At 44.1% G+C, this 16,746-nt stretch overlaps 1 protein-coding gene across 1 annotated transcript in view; it reads right to left on the reverse strand.

The window, feature by feature from the left end:
• The window catches only part of QPCT (glutaminyl-peptide cyclotransferase), a 25,962-nt gene that overhangs the window by 6,077 nt on the left and 3,139 nt on the right, over positions 1-16,746 (reverse strand). The window contains exons 2-4 of the mRNA XM_021712626.1: positions 10,774-11,052; positions 4,051-4,227; positions 983-1,082 (exon numbers count right to left, since the gene is read on the reverse strand). Of these exons, the coding sequence (XP_021568301.1) occupies positions 983-1,082; positions 4,051-4,227; positions 10,774-11,052 (556 nt within the window). The remainder of the gene's footprint in view (positions 1-982; positions 1,083-4,050; positions 4,228-10,773; positions 11,053-16,746) is intronic.

Raw genomic sequence — 16,746 nt, forward strand, 5'->3', positions numbered from 1 at the left:
CTGCACTCCAGTCTGGGCGACAGAGTGAGACTCCAACTCAAAAAAAAAAAAAAAGAGTCTAGACCTAGATTCTGGCAAATAGTTTACTCATGGCAAAGGGATCAATTAAGATTGCAGTGTTTTTCCCACTGCTTAGAAGTAGGACAATTCTATCTTGTTCCAAAAAGTTTGTGGGGCTAACAAGAAATTTCTAGCATGAAGTTCTTGCCTCCAAAGCAGCACTCTGGCCTGGATTCTATAACTAAGGTCAATCTCATTTTCATCTTTTCCTGGTGCCTGAAGGGCTTGTTTTGTTTTGTTTGGGGTGGGGTGGGGTGGGGTGGGGTAGGGTGGAACTATGAAGAGAAGAAGTTCTTCTCCTCTGCTTTCTCTAAGGGCCAAGCCTCTCTCTCCTGCCATAGATATCTTGGCCTGGTCTGGCCTAGTCTACTCCCATATAGTTGACTCTAAATTGTGAAGGATCTGGCCTTCTCTACATCCTAATCTCTCACTTCTTTGGAAAATTGGCAGAGATTGTACTAGATTTTAAGGAAAATCATGTCTGGATAAGGCAGAAAATAGAAGATGAAAAAGACAGAGATGGAAAAGCAAGAAAAATTAAAGAATATCTTTAGGTATCATTACAAGAACATAGCATTCATATATGCCAACATGCTTTGCTGAGACAAGTTTTTTTTAGAAATGCATTCCATATGCTTCAAACTGAACTTTGGGAGGATATTTTTCAAATCATTTCTAAGGATATGTAAACATGAAATGTAGTATTTTATGTTTCCATTTCAAAATACAGTTTTATGCAAGAAAATAAACTGGGCTTACTAAAAGATATGAATAGGAACAATAAACTAATCAATAAGGCAAGAAAAGAGCCTGTAAAGTACATTACATATTTAAGTCATGCATTTAAACTACAAATTTTGAAGCGTAGTGTCTGTCAGTCAGAAGAATCCACATTTTATCCTTTAATAACAGTGGTACTTACCAATTGCATGAAGCCTATTAAACCATCTGGCAGAGTTTGGGAAAAAATTGGGAAATGTTGGGTTTGGAGCTCCAATTAAATCCAGTAAGACCAATAAATCCTAAAGGAGAACAAATATTGTTTAATCACTGTCACCAAAACATGTTTCATATTCATCCACAGGGAAAAATGGTCAAAACAAGCTGCATTTTAATAATTGAGGATAATATGGGAGCTTTACAAATGAACGAAAGGTCTAATAACATTTTATGCTAATCATTTTGGAGAACTCTTTAAATCTTGCTTATGCAATGAGAACGCATGGCAAAGTGTTGACTCTTTGTTTAACTCCAAGAGTATATCATTAAAGATAAATTAGAAAGAGGACATTTGGAGAAGTATTTCATAGATTAAAAAAGAATACATTCTCTTTCCTTCCAGGGAGCCCTGTCCAATCTTTTATTCCATTTTAAACTCACCATTGTATTCTCAATCTGTAATGACATGGCTCCCAAAGAAAGCACTTGAACAGTAACAATTTATTGACCAAGCAGTGTCCAAAAAAAAGTCTTTGTTTGGGAGCTACATGACATCGTATCTCTGGATTTCCATTTTCTAGTATATCAAACAAAGACTTCAAACTCTCTGAGCTCTAAGCATTCCTTCTGGTTATAATTACAGCAGTGTTCTTTACTCTGTTTGAGCCATAAAACATCAGCAGGCTTGAGAAATCCCCAAAGACTAACCCCCCTAGATGAAGACCTCCTGATTTGCATAGTGAAATAATGTGTGTGTAAATATCTAGCATAGATCCTGGCAAATATTAGATAAATATCTTCAGAATTTATGATTCTAAAAACATAGTATATATCAATTCATGAATGATAATTAAATATATCCATAAGAAAAATAGGCTTGGTTGACATAGGAACATATTTACAAGGTTAGATAAGCTACCAGAAAATTGCTACTGGAAAGAAAAGGTCTTAACCATCACTGTCGATTTATATCCTTGGGCTGATAAATACATAACTTTGTTCTCCTACTCAGCCAGATCTCTCTCTCTCTGAACCCTTTTTAGTCACTTGGGCACAAGTGAATGAATGAGACTCTCATCATATTCCCTTGATTATGAGCTGCCAATGGACAACAGGAGGTGTGTGAGTGTCCTAGAAGACAATAAATGTAGCCATTTGGGGCCAGTGGCTCACGCCTGTAATCCCAGTACTTCAGGAGGCCGATGCGGGAGGATTGTCTTAGCTGAGGAGTTCGAGAGTAGCCTGGGCAACATGGTGAGACCTCATCTCTACAATAAGTCAAAAAATTAACTGGGCGTGGTGGCACATGCCTGTAGTTCCAGCTACTTGGAAGGCTGAGGTGGAAGGATCACCTGATCCCAGCAGGTTGAGGCTGCGTTAGCCGTGATCCCACCACTGCACTTCAGCCTGGGTGATGGAGTGAGACTCCAACTCAAAAAAAATAAAAATAAAAAAATGTGGCCATTTGGACATATGAGTGAAGGTTGGCTGGGCGTGGTGGCTCACACCTGCACTTTGGGAGGATGAGAGAGGAGGATTGCTTGAGCCCCGGAGTTGGAGACAAGCCTGGGCAACATAACAAGACCTCATCTCTACAACAACAACAAAAATCCAAAAATTAGCTGGGCATGGTGTCACAAGCCTGTAGCACCACTATCGGTAGGCAGAGGAGGGAGGATCACCTGAGCCCAGGAGGTCAAGGCTGTGGGGAGCTGTGTTCATGCCACTGCCCTCCAGTCTGGACTACAGACTGAGGCCATGCCTCAAAAGAAATAAATAAAAATAAAACAGAGTGAAGGTCAGTAACAGGAAAAAGGACAGGAATGAGGGGAGGTTTAGGAATAAGCTGTCAGTTCCCAGATGGGATGAAGGTCAGGATGGATGAGGGTCCTGAGAAGAATGGAGTCTCCAGGATAGCGGGAGGTTCCCAGCTGGGGGTCATGAGGACTTAGGGACTGAGTAAAGATCAAATGAGGGAAGAGAGTCAGAGTGTAGAGAGCATCAGGGGCGGGTGAGGGAGTAGGGGTGGAGTGTGGCCCAGGAATGGGACGAAGATGAGACTGTGTGGTGCACCCATTACTTAGTAATAACAGCAAGGTTTTAAGGCAGTATCACAATGTCCCCAACCCCGTGGCAAAAACGCCACATCCAAACCAACTCATCACAATGCCATATACACACTGGAGCCACTGTAATACTTTGAAGCCACCAAGGAAATTCTTTACTCCCACCCTCCTCTTATTCTGTTTCTCAGAACCCCATACCCCTCAGACTTTCTTTCTTTCTTTCTTTCTTTTTCTTTCTTTCTTTCTTTCTTTCTTTCTTTCTCTTTCTTTCTTCTTTCTTTCTTTCTTCTTCTCCTTCTCTCTCTCTCTCCCTCTTCCTCCCCCCTTCCTTTCTTCTTTCTTTTCATCTTTCCTTCTTTCTTTATGTCAAAGTCTCACTCTGTTGCCCCGGCTGGAGTGCAGGGTCATGCTCACGGCCAATGCAGCCTCGACCTGCTGGGCTCAGGTGGCAATTCTTCTTCCTCAGTCTTCCAAGTAACTGGAACCACAGGGGAGTGCCACCATGCCCGGCTAAATTATTTATTTGTTTATTGTAGAGACAGCTCCCGCCAAGTTGCTCACACCGGTCTCAAACCCCCGCGTTTGGGCAATCCTCTCACCTCTACCTCCCAAAGTGCTGGGATTACAGGTGTGAGCCACTGCACCCGGCTTTCCTCAGACTTTATAAAGGCCTCCAAGAAGGGGTTTGCTCACTCCAGCTCAATACAGTACTGGGGGCATGTGCTCCCACTGGATCCAAACAAATCTGATGTTTCCTTCATCTGATTCATTGTATCATTTTAATGAAGCTCAGTCAAACATGGCTTCTAACCCAGAGTCATTTTTAGCTCTGGGTTTCCTCAAAGACCTAGTGCCTGCCAAGGAATGTTCTAAAGACTCTGCTCCAAGATGCCATGGCATTTCCAGGTCTTTACTTGGCTTTAGTGACCTATCCTTGGGACAGTGGCTGCAGTTACACAGCCCTGAAGAAGTTACCCAGACTGACCATGCCATGCAGTTGGTTGGTGCCTCTTTCTCCAGGTGGGTGTGGGGTTGATGCCATCTTCGCAGCCAAGTGTCGAGACCCATAGAGAGAATCTTGAGGAGACCAGTGAAGAAAAGCCTCTTCCCCATCAAAGAATATCAGCTGGAGGGAGAGATCTGGCCTGGAGTCTGAAATATTCTGGTAAAGTGAACAATAAAAAGAGCAAAAACGTTGTGATGATTTTAAAAAAACAAAAACAAACAGCACGCTTTCTTATTAACTGGGCAAAAAGATGGATATGGCACAAAGGACGATAACAAAGCAACTGAGATGATGCCAACATTTATTTCACACCCAAAATCATCACAGCTCCCATCATCTTCACCCACACACGTCACCTTCTCCCACACCCTCTAAAGATAGAAGCCATATTATTTCTTACTCCTGAGAACTTGGAAACTCTGAAACTGCTATGATGAGCAGTGTGACATGCCACCTAGCTCCGCCTCCCTCCCCAGCAGGGTGTGTTGCCCCAGCTGGCAGAAACTTTGGAAATGGCCTTGCTGGCCCAGGAGTGTCTTACACCACATGACTGGTCTCCATAGGTGCTGGGGGGTCTCTGAGGGGCCCCTGAGCTCCCCAGGGGTTGACCGAGGCTGTTGTTGAACCTGTATTGCAGCTTGACCTCTTTTCCTCTACCCAGTCCCATTTCTTTCCCCTCCCTGCCACCCATGTTGACCCAAGGTTACTCGCTAATAAATGACCTGAGAACTGAATTCCACATCAGAGTGTGCTTTCTGGGGAATCCAACCGGAAACAACTGCAAAAGTTTCTTTTTTATTTAAGTCTGCAATATTTGTATTGGGTGTAGGTTCAGGAACGCAAGCGTCGCAAAATGTGCCACCAGCCACAAATATAACAGCAAAGTCCTCTGGATTCTGATGGATTGTTTTTTTTTTTTTTTTTGAGTCAGCGTCTTATTCTTCCCCAGGCTCGAGTGAAGTGATCTGATCACTGCTCACTGCATCCTCCCACTCCTGGGCTCAGGTGATCCTCCAGTGTCAACCTCCCAAGTATTAATAGCTGAGACTACAGGTCTGTACCACCACACCTGGCTTTTTTCTTTTCTTTTTCTTTTTTTTGGAGCAATGAGGTCTCACTATGTTGTCCAGTCTGGTTCCACACTCCAAGCTCAATCGATCCTCCTACCTCAGCCACCTAAAGTGCTCGGACAGCAGGATAGCAGGCATGAGCTACCATTCCAAGCCTTTGATTTAGTTAACACTTTCTACCATCTGACAATAACCCAGACAGTGGGAAGTCTGGCCTTTCAGATTAGTCCTGGTACCCTAACCTCAGCATCCTTCGACCCCATGGGAATCTCTCATCTATTGAATCTTCCATCTTTTCACAGTCCTTACTGTGATCTCCTTTACTATCCTCCTTCATGTCCTCACTTCATATGGGGCTTAAATTCCAGTCCATCAGCTGGGCATGAGAGCTCACACCTGTAATCCCATCACTTTAGGGGGCAGAAGCAAGAGGATAACTTGAGGTCAGAAGTTTGAGACCAGCCTGGGCAACATAGTGAGACATTGTCTTCTCACACACACACACACACAAAATTAACTGGACATGGTGGCCAATATCTGCAGTCCCAGCTACTCAGGAGGCTGACACAGGAGGATTGCTTGATCCCAGGAGTTGGAGGCTTTGGTGAGCTGTGATTATGCAACTGCACTCCAGTCTGGGCAAAAGAATGATACCCTGATTTTAAAAAATACACGCATACACACACACAAATACATATATATATTCCAGTAAATCCTAATCACTCTATTCCCTTTTATATGACCTCAGTTCCCTTGCTGCCCTCTGCCTGCTTTGGTCCCACTTTCATGGCAAAAACATAACATTAAGTCCCACCCTAGGCTATGCTTGCACGCTTGCAGCTAAACCTAGCCAGAGATAAATATATAACCACACTGTCTGGTCTTGCTTAAAACTCACGACCACAAACCTCACGTTGGCCTTTCCTGCTGACTGGTAAGCCAGACTGTATTTTCTTAGTTCAATCACCCTCACACTCTTCCAGTATTCCACACTCCTCCTTTCCCCAAAGCCTCACCCGTTCTCACTCCCAGCTCGTGGCCTTGACCTCCCCTTGCCATGTTCAGATCGGATGCCAGTCTGTCTACTTGTGCACAGAATCCCATCCCTCTCATCTGCCCAAGTACATCACTCTAGCAAATGCCACTTCTCTCTAGCATTATTGTTCTCTCTCTGCTGGATAACCCCATCAGCCTACACAGATACTGTTGCTTCTCTCATCTCAAAGTGTCTGACCCCACTATTTCCACCAACTATGCCCCCCTCGGTTTATCCCTTTTATAGCAAAACTCCTTAAAGGCGTTGTCTCTTCACACTGTCTCCAATTCCCCTTCTTAAAACTGCCCCAATCAGGCTTCATCTCTGCCAGTTGCTGAAACTGCTCTTGACAGAGATGCCAATGACCTCTGCATTGCTACGTTCCATGGTCAGCTCTCAGTCTTCATCTTTCTTGACTTACTGTCAGCATTTGACATAGTTGATCACTCCCTTTGGGAACACCATATTTCCTCCTGCCTCAGTCAGCAATGATGGTTTCCTTCACACTCCACTTTTTTTTTTTTTTGAGCTGGAGTTTCACTCTGTTGTCCAGACTAGAGTACAGTGGCGTACTCACGACTCATTGCAACCTCATCTGGGGCTCAGGTGATTCTTCTGTCTCAGCCTCCCGAGTGACTGGAAATACAGGCTTGAACCATCACACCCAGCTAACTTTTTTTTTTTGTAGATGTGAGATCTCATCATGTTGCCCAGACTGGTCTCAAATCCTTAGGCTCAAGTGATTCTCCTACCTTGGCCTCCCAAAATGCTGGGATTACAGGCATAACCAACTGCACTTGACCTCCCCTTTTCTTTTCTTTCTTTCTTTTTTTTTTTTTTTGAGTTGGAGTCTCACTCTGTGTGCAGTGGCCACTCCCAGCCACCGCAGCCTCGACCTGCTGGGCTCTGGCGATCCTTCTGCCTCAGCCTTTCGAGTAGCCGAATTACAGGCATGCGCTACCATGCCCGGCTGATTTTTTTTTATTTGTTGTAGAGATGAGGTCTCGCTGCCCAGGCAGGTCTCGAACCCGCGGACTCAGGCAATCCACTCACCTCAGCCTCCCAAAGGCGCGGGATTACAGGCTGAGCCACCAAGCCCGGCTCTCCCCTTTTCTTTTAATACTAGAAAACCCTAGGGCTCGCTCCTTGGTTCTCTCCTTTCCTGTCCACACTCACTCCCTTAATATCTATCTATTCTTGAGGCTTTAAATTATTTACATACGCATATCTACACACACCCACTTACAATACATACACACAGACACACATATAGAAACAAAAAATATATATCTCTAGTTCTGACCTTACGCCTAAGCTCCAAATCTGCAAATTCAACTACCAAATACACACCTCCACACAGATGTTTAATAGACATCTCAGACATAAAGGCTCAAAACTCAACTCCTGCTGTTTTTCCTAAAATCTGCACTACCACCACTCCCCCCAACTAAATTGATGGCAACACTACCCTTGCTGTTACTCAAACCAAAAACCATTGGGGATATAGATCTCTCTCTCCATACACACACCCAAATTCAGTTCATCCTGCCTCTGCAAACCCATTTCCCACCATTCCTCACCACTTCCCTCTCTTTCCCATGTGCTTTGTTTTCTTTGAGCCTAGGATATCATGACAATTATGTGGTCACACTTGCCAGACAGTCTAGCACCTTTGTTTCTCGTGTGTCTGTCTGGCTTTGTTGCTTATGGGTCTCACTTCCTGGAGCTCTTTCCTGCTTGCTCCAGCCTGAACTGGCTACCAGGGCCGCTACCCACCTGTTCTCTTCGGTATCCCCTCCCCATCCCTCTAGGGACTCCCTCTCCTTCTCCCATATGGAATCTCCAGTGGCCTGAACCCCAAGACACCCTCTTTCTTGATTTTGCTGGAGCACACCTTTAGGCAACTTCATAAAAAGAAACAGAACAAGAGGGTGAAACTCTTGAGACTTACATCTGAACATGTCTCCATTCCATTCTACTATTTGATTTGACTGGCTATGAGTCTGAGCAGAAAATTATTTTTATTTTAAATATTTAAGGCACAATTTTATCATGTTCTAGCTCCCAAGGTTTCTCTTGAGAAGTCCAACACTGTTCTCATTCCCAATACTTTTCATGTGACCTATTGGACTTGGAATGATTCACCAAAAGCGATGAGAGATCTTTTTTTTTTTTTTGTCATTGTTGTCCTTTTTCTAGAAAAGGTATTCCTTCTACTTTGTTATGAATTTGCATGAATTTGAACACAGAACTTTTGCATGAATTTGAACACAGAACTTTTAATTTTCAAAATCTCTTTCATATTCTGGGATTGTTCTGTTATTGTAGCAATTTAGTTTTGTCTCGTGGACATAACTTCTCCAAATCACAGAAGGAGAGGGTAAGGAAGACTGCAAAGTTGCAGGGCAAAGAATGTGAATGTGGGCTTATAGTCCTGTTACTGGAGAGAGGAGGGGCTGTGAGGAGTTGGGAATAATCCAGCCTACTATTCAGCCCTCTCTTAGGACACTTTCCGCCACCACCTACCCAACCCACAAAAGCTGAAGAACATAAAATAATTCCTCAATACAAATTTAAAGTATAAATGGAAGAATAGACATGATACTCTCAAAGTTCGCATTCAAAAACAGCCCTTTAAAAAAACTCCCCAAACCATTGTTTACCTCTAACAGAAAGGATAACTAAGAGAATACACATATATATAGTTTGTTTTTGAGTCAAGATCTCACTGTGTCTTCTAGGCTGGAATGCAGTGGCACCACAGCATCAACCTTCTGGGCTCAAGCGATCCTTCCACCTCAGCCTCCCAAGTAGCTGGGACTACAGGTGTGCACCACCACACCCAGCAAATTTTCTGATGTTCTGTGGAAACGAGGTCTCGCCATGTGGCCTAGGTTGGTCTGGAACTCCTGGACTCAAACGATCTTCCCACCTTGGCCTCTCAAAGTGCTGGGATTACAGGTATAAGCTACTGTGCCTGGCCAAGAATATATATGTTGCCTTTAACTTTTTAATGGGGATACCACCCCCCCCAAACCACTCAGGCCTTTCTATTTCTGTGACCAAAAATGAGTAAGAATATATGAGAAAAGGTCAATGAGCTCACTGAGAGAAAACACACCCACTATACAGAACAGTGCCTTTAAGGACATATCATATTCTTGGACAAGAAATGCAAATATGAAGAATTAAACTCTCGTGTTGGCTTTTGAGTTCCCTCACCCAATTGCTGGGGAAGGGTGCTGGTTAAAAACCAGGCAGTGTATGGGACAAAGGCATAATAGAAGGTTCAGAAACAAAACAAAAAACTAGCGAAAAGGAGACGGGAGGGTATCAACAATTCTTGCTTTCTTCAAGTTCAGCATATCCAGCAAAAATAGAACCAAATATCTCTATTACTTCCATTACGAGATAATCTTTTACTCCTTTACCTCCATTGTATCAAAGGCTGGACCCTTCATCGAGTTCTGCAGGGGAGGAAAGGGTGTTTGTTGCCTGCGAATGAAGTTTTTGGTTTTTGCTTTGTTGTGTTTACTTGGTTATGAGCGATATCAGAACAGAATGTCTCCATCGGGTTTAGCACTTTTTTCCAATAGCCCCTTAAGAACACAGAGGCTGAAATAACATCTGAGAGTCCCAGAAGTATTCTGAGCTGAAAGCACAATGCTCTGCTATGCTATGTAAAGGGAAGCCGAGATTCACAGATAATAACAATAATGCATTTCTGCTTCGTGCTTTTCATCGTGATAGGCCTGAATTACCCACTCTCTCCTACAGAACCACTTTGCAGCCCCCCCGCCCCAACCAAAGAGCCACCATCTCTCAGATCAGAAAGCTGTGATGTTGTGGCTGTATAAACATGAAGAAATGAACATGGTTTCTTCGAAAACATAGTTCTCATACTTATGTGGGTACCAACCTCGCTCCTTGATTTTTCACAAAGAAATGTTGTGTTATGGCTAGGCACGGTAGGCTCGCAATTGGCTAGGCTGGGTGTGGTGGCTCACACCTGTAATCCCAGCACCTTTGGGGGGCTGAGGCGGGAGGACTGCTTGAACCTGGGAATTTGAGACCAGACTAGGCAACAAAGGGAGACCTCGTCTCTACAAAAAAAGCAAAAAATTAGCCAGGTGTGGTGGCATGCACCTGTAGTCCCTGCTATTTGGGATGCTGAGGTGGATGGATCTCCTGAGCCCCGTAGGTCGAGGTTGCGTGAGCTATGATCATCGTGATCGTGCCACCGCATTGTAGCCTGGGTGACAGTGTGAGACCTCGACTCAAAAAAAAATACTAAGAAGAAGGAAAGAAATGTTGTGTTTCATGTAATGAGTATGCAGAGCTGAGGAATCAGGTACCAATGAACGGATGCACTGCCCTGTACCTTAGGTTTATTGCCCCTGGTTGACATTTCGAATCATAGTAACTTTCAAAGAATATTCATTCAAATTCACATCATTTTGTAACAAATTAGAATAACAATATCCCAAAAGTCTCCATTTCTAAATGGCCTCCTCATTCCCCTAAGGATTCTAGAATTCGCTCTGAGTAATTGCTGATGTATTTCACCCTGGGAATCAACAAGGGGAAAACAGATACCTTCAAGGAAAGGAGGTGCTTGTCTAAGGCACGGGCAAGTTCCAACATCATCGCGCACGGCACAGCTGAATCTGTGGCTCCCACAAACAATCTGCTGTCCCAGTGGGGAAAATACTTGGAGTCATAGTGGCAGGCGAGGACCAAGTGTCGCTTAGCGGTGGGATGGAGGGTGCTGATGATATTTGAGAAAGACCGGTACCCGTAGGGCGTCTGACTCAGGAAGGTGTCTACTTCCAAGACCCAGTCAGCCTGAAGCCTCTGAATTCGCTGCATGATGTGCTGATCGAGACAAAAACCAACATTTCGGATGAAAACAGTTTTAATGTGTTAACTATGATTTTTAAATTGTATATGATGCCTTCAGGTTAAAAGTGTTGTATATGCCGATTAGGACATGATATTAATAGCTACTGTAATTGATACGATGTTTTTCCTGCTTAAAAGAGAAGCTAATAGTCTTCCTTTTCTAAATTCCCCCTATCAACAATCTCAAATAATTGTTCCGTGTTTGTTTGTTTGTTTTGTTTGTTTTGAGTCAGGGTCTCACTCTGTCGGCCAGGCTGGAGGGCAGTGGCTCAATCATAGCTTACTGCAATCTCCACCGACCCATCGAGATTCAAGAGATCCTCCCATCGAGGTTCAAGAGATCCTCCCATCACAGTCTCTCAAGTAGCTGGGAACAAAGGCACAAGGCCACCATGCCCGCTTACGTTTTAAAATCTTTTTTAGGGATGAGGTCTTGCTGTGTCGCCCAGGCCGGTCTTGAACTCCCAGGCTCAAGCAATCCTCCCATCTCAGCCTCCCAACACACTGAGATTACAGGCGTGAGCCACCACACCAGCCTAGCCAACTGTGACTATAAACCAGTATGAATCATTTGATGTGAATCTTTTCACATATCTTCTCCTTGCTTATACAGACCTACACTGGTGTATAAACACATATGTGGCATAGGACTACGTTTTTTTGTTTTGTTTTGCTTGAGCCAGAGTCTCGCTCTGTCACCCAGTCTGGAGTGCAGTGGTATGCTCATGGCCACCAAAGCCTCAACCTCCAGGGCTCAGGCGAACCTTCCACCTCAGTCTTCCAAGTAGCTGGAATTACAGGCACGTGCTACCACACCTGGCTTAATTTTTGATTTATTGTAGAGATGAGGTCTCACCATGTTGCCCAGGCTGGTCTCAAACCCCGGGGCTCAGGCAATTCTTTTGTCTCGGCCTCCCAAAGTGTTGGGATTACAGGTTTGAGCCACCGCACTCAGCCAGGACTATGTGTTTTTTTAGGAAGAGAATCCTACTGGACACATTACTCTGCCCCTTGCTTTTCTCACTTAATACATTATGGACATGTCTACAAATCAGGAGCCAGCAAACCAGTTCAGTAGCATTTAAGTCCACATTTAATATTTCGAGGAGGTGCGAAGGCACATGTGAGAAGTGAGATGGACCAGGGTCCCAGAGGTCTTTACTTCTATTCTAAGCTCTTGGAGGGCAAGACTTGCAGATGGTAGGTGTTTTTGTCCCAGGTGTGTAGCACGTGCCCAAGTCCAGTAAATGCTTCATATATGAATACAATGAATGCTAACCAAAGATAGTGATGTCACCTGCTGAGGATAATGTCAAAAGCTCCCATAACAAGGGGGTGGCTGGGGAACATTTGAGATCTCTGCTCATTATAAGAATCCATAAGGCCAGACACGGTGGCATATGCTTGTAATTACAGTGCTTTGGGAGGCTGATGTGGAGGGATCACCTGAGCCCAGCAGTTTGAGACTGGCCTGGGCAACAGAGCAAGACCCCATGCTTATAAAAAAAAAAAAAAAAAAAATTAACCAGGTGTGGTAGTGCATGCCTGTAGTCCCAGCTACTCTGGAGGCTAAAGCAGGAGGATTGCCTGAACCCAGGAGGTAGAAGCTATGGTAAGCCATGATTGTGCCACTGCACTCCAGCCTGGACAACAGAGTGAGACCCTGTCTCTAAATAAATAAAAAAATCAACAAGAACTCTGAACCATAACAATGTATCAAGCTACTTTTCCTCTGTACCCAAAGCAGATCCAGACCCACAGCCAATACCAGTAAAAATAAAAAGAATCGGCTGGGAGCAGTGGCTCATGCCTGTCATCCAGCCCTTAGGGAGGCTGAGGCAGGAGGATTGCTTGAGCCTAGGAGTTCGAGACCAGCTTGGGTGACATAGTGAGACCTTGTCTCTGCAAAAACCTAAAAAGGAGCCAGATGTGGTGGCATGCACCAAGTAGTCCCAGCTACTTGGGAGGCTGAGGCAGAAGGATCGTTGAGCCCAGAAGGTAGAGGCTGTAGTGAGACCTTGACTCTAAATACATACATGCATACATACATACATACATAAACAAACAAATAACTTTAAAGAGAGAGAGAGAGAGAGAGAGAGAGAGAGAGAATCTCTTTCCCTAGTTCTCCTGACAGGAACCACAGTGGCTGATGGAAGAAAGCAACTAGAGTGGAGAAGGCAGAACCACTTGGGGAACCAGAAGCACCTTGTTACCCACCCAGAGTTGGTGGTGTGAGAAGCTGCGGTGAGTTCATTCTGATTTATTGTCCTCTCTCCTCTTTATTTTGCCTTGGCTTCATTTTTCTCACTATGTTCCTTTCTCCCCCCCACAAATATTGTTTGTATGTTTGCAGGTTGCCTTAAATTACTTTTTCAAAACTCAAACGACAAACTAACCCTCCAAACAACTGACCGCTTGTCCCTCGATTCACACCCAACAGAGGAGGATCTTGAGATGATAAATGAGTGACTTATGATAACTGGTGGTGAACTGCAGCCTTTTCCCCCAAAGAAACAAAGGATCTTCTGCCCCAGGCGAGCCTCGCGTGGCCTGCCGCTCACTAATGTGACATGACACGTAGGCGAGGGCCTTGGAAAAGCCGTGGCAGGAAGTTTCCAAGGAGAGGGGAACTGGGCCGGGGGAGGATGCAGATTCTAAGGTCAATCCTGCAAAAGTCAAATAAACAAATGACCCCAGCTAGTCACGCCTGCCTTTTGTATTGGGTGGACTTTGTCCTCAACAGCATGGCCTGTGCCAGTCTCCTGGCTTTTCTGTGACGAGTTTACGTGTTGTCTTCTCACATCATCGGATGAAATGCTTATAACTTTTTTGGAAATCAGGATCCATAACTCTCTTAGTACAGTGCTTTGCTCACAATATATAAATATAACATCAGATGATACAAAACATTAATAGTTTGAGTAGAAAGATAATGATTTTCTGCAGAATATGAAAATGTGTTATCCCTAGATTTTGTAAAAAAAAAAAAAAAATTCCCACAAAAGGGATCATCTTTTTTTTAAAAAAAGTATATACTCCAGAACATCTGGTATCCAGATGAACTGCTCCATAAAATGACTCCTTTAACGCCAACAATGGCCTGTAAGCGTACAAGCCGAATTGAAATTTTAAAATATATATTAGTTCACGCAGCTCAGAAGTGTCACACACAAAGTCATTCCTCTGCTAGTAGCCAGGCCTCGTCCTGAATGTCTAATGTTTGCACAGACACTAAAATACACAAAAGAACTGGCAAATTCTCCAAGAGTTTCCCCTGAAATAACCTTTTTTATTCAGTACAAATATTTTTTGTTTATCTTAGCAACTAAGATAATTTATCTTTATAAACAATCACATTGGCTGCATAATCTCATTAGGTCTCCAATATCCCTTGTTGTTGTGTTTTTCACTCTCAGACTTAAGTCTGCAGGTTCCCACGACAAGTCTCCAGAGTTAGGCTCCAGAGAGGGCTGCTCTCAAGCTGGGAGTGCCTGGCTGTGGCAGGGAGTCCAAAGCAGCTGCGCTTTCCCAGTTCAAAGGCAGCAGATGCCTGGTCCCTCCAGGCGTGCCAAAAGGCCCTTTAGAATATAGACCACACTTCGGATTACCTTGCATCTGTGCTTTAAAATGGGGAGAAGAGAGGCCAGAGCGCAGTGGCTTACGCCTGTAATGCCAGCTCTTTGAGCGGCTGAGGTCAGAGGATTGCTTGAGCCCAGTTGTTCGAGACCAGCCTGGACAACATAGCGAGACCTTGTCTCTACAAGAAAATCAAAAAATGAGCCAGCATGGTGGCATGTGCCCATCGTCCTAGCTACTTGGGAGGCTGAAGCGGAAAGGTCGCCTGAGCTGAATGAGGTCGAGGTTGCGGTGAGCCGTGATCATGCCACTGTACTCCAACCTGAGTGACAATGGGGCCTCGACTCCAAAAAGTAAATAAATAAATAGGGTTTTATTTATGGGGGAAAGAGGAAGACAGAAAGAGAGTGCACGCAACAGAGACAGAGATGAATGGAGATTGAGCAGAGAGAACAAAATACAAAAATAGAGATGGAGATAAGGAGAGAGAGAAATGAAGTCAGAGACAGATGAAGATTGGGCAGAGAGAAAAAAAATTACAAAGATGGGGAAAAGAAACGCCAGAGGCTATTATTATATGGCTTTCTATTTCCAAGGCAGTGGCAGGGGAGATTTATTCAGGTTAATATTGGTGAATGGTCCTGGGTCTAATTTAATTAAACTTAAATTCTAATTCCCGGGTTCTGAGAAACAGTGACAGCAGTAGATGAGGTCTGTCTGGAAGTGGATTCTCCAGTATTTGCACTAAGTCTGCAAATGTGTAGATGTCGGGATACCGACCCCACCACCAGAACCCTCAGGAAACTCTTCCTTCTAGAGTGCACATCGAGTGCCTCTGGCTCCTCCCCTCAGGGGGCAGGTGGGGGGGGTGTACCCAGGACTTACACACCTTTCCCTAAAGACGTTCACTTAGATTCAGCGGTTACCATGCACTTTGCATCTGTGAGGGAGCTTTGCCCTCTGAAGTTTCTAGTTTGCTCCTTTTAGACAGAGGATGTTGCTTGCTCATTTGTGAAACTTTATCATCCTAATTTTTAATTTTTAAAATTCCTATCTTAGAAAGAAATCAATGAAATACCTCAAAGTGTAATGTCTTTCAATTATTTCTTTTACAAATAAATTATTCTCAAAATAAGAATATTCTAACAATCCAACAGGCAGCTATGGGCTTTTGATCAGAGATCATAAAAATGTAGACTGTGGGATATGGGCCCCAAAATATTGTCTTTCTCTACAAGAGAATCCATAGCAATGCACATCTTTGTTGATAACTGCAAAAGTTAGTCTCTAACCAACTTTATATCAAGTTCACACTTTTTAATATTTGTGGTCTTTTCCAGTTACAACTTTGAAACCCTACAAATTATAAAGTATCTGATCCAGGGCTCAAAAAGACCTCAGGAGGAAAAAGAATCTATCATTCTTATTTAAATCCAGTTTTGTATAAAAGGATGTAACCCTAGTCAAATGAAGGCCATTAAGTGTGGCTTCCTCATAATTACTCTGCCATCTACCTCATTTTCAAAATGAGAATCCCTTTGTCTTCCACAGCTCCGGGGATAGGTTTCTAAAAATTAATGGTAATTTTCTTCTCAAACAAGTATAACACTGAGTCTCTTAAGTGATATGTCTAACACAACCATCAGCCAGACAGCCGGCAGCCCAGCAGGAGCTCTTGACACCTTCTAAAATACTGTTGGCCAGGCACAGTGGCTCATGCCTGTTATCCCAGCACTTTGGGCAGGGGGGTGAGGCGGGAGGATTTTGTGAGTCCAAGAGTTCGAGACCAACCTGGGTAACATAGCAAGATCTTGTTCTCCACAAATAAATTTTTAAAATTAGGCTATGCGCGGTGGCTCAAGGAGGTGAGAGGATTGCCTGAGCCCACGGGTTTGAGACCCGCCTGGGCAGCGAGACCTCATCTCCACAATAAATCAAAAAATCAGCAGGGCGTGGTAGCGCATGCCTATAATTCCAGCTACTTGGAAGGCTGAGGCGGAAGGATCGCCGGAGCCCAGCAGGTCGAGGCTGCGGTGGCCGGGAGCGGCCACTGCACTCCAGTCTGGGCGACAGAGTGAGACTCCAACT

Source organism: Carlito syrichta, unplaced genomic scaffold (genome assembly GCF_000164805.1).
Source record: "Carlito syrichta isolate Samal-C Ts95f unplaced genomic scaffold, Tarsius_syrichta-2.0.1 Scaffold90614, whole genome shotgun sequence".
Classification (NCBI taxonomy): Eukaryota; Metazoa; Chordata; class Mammalia; order Primates; family Tarsiidae; genus Carlito; species Carlito syrichta.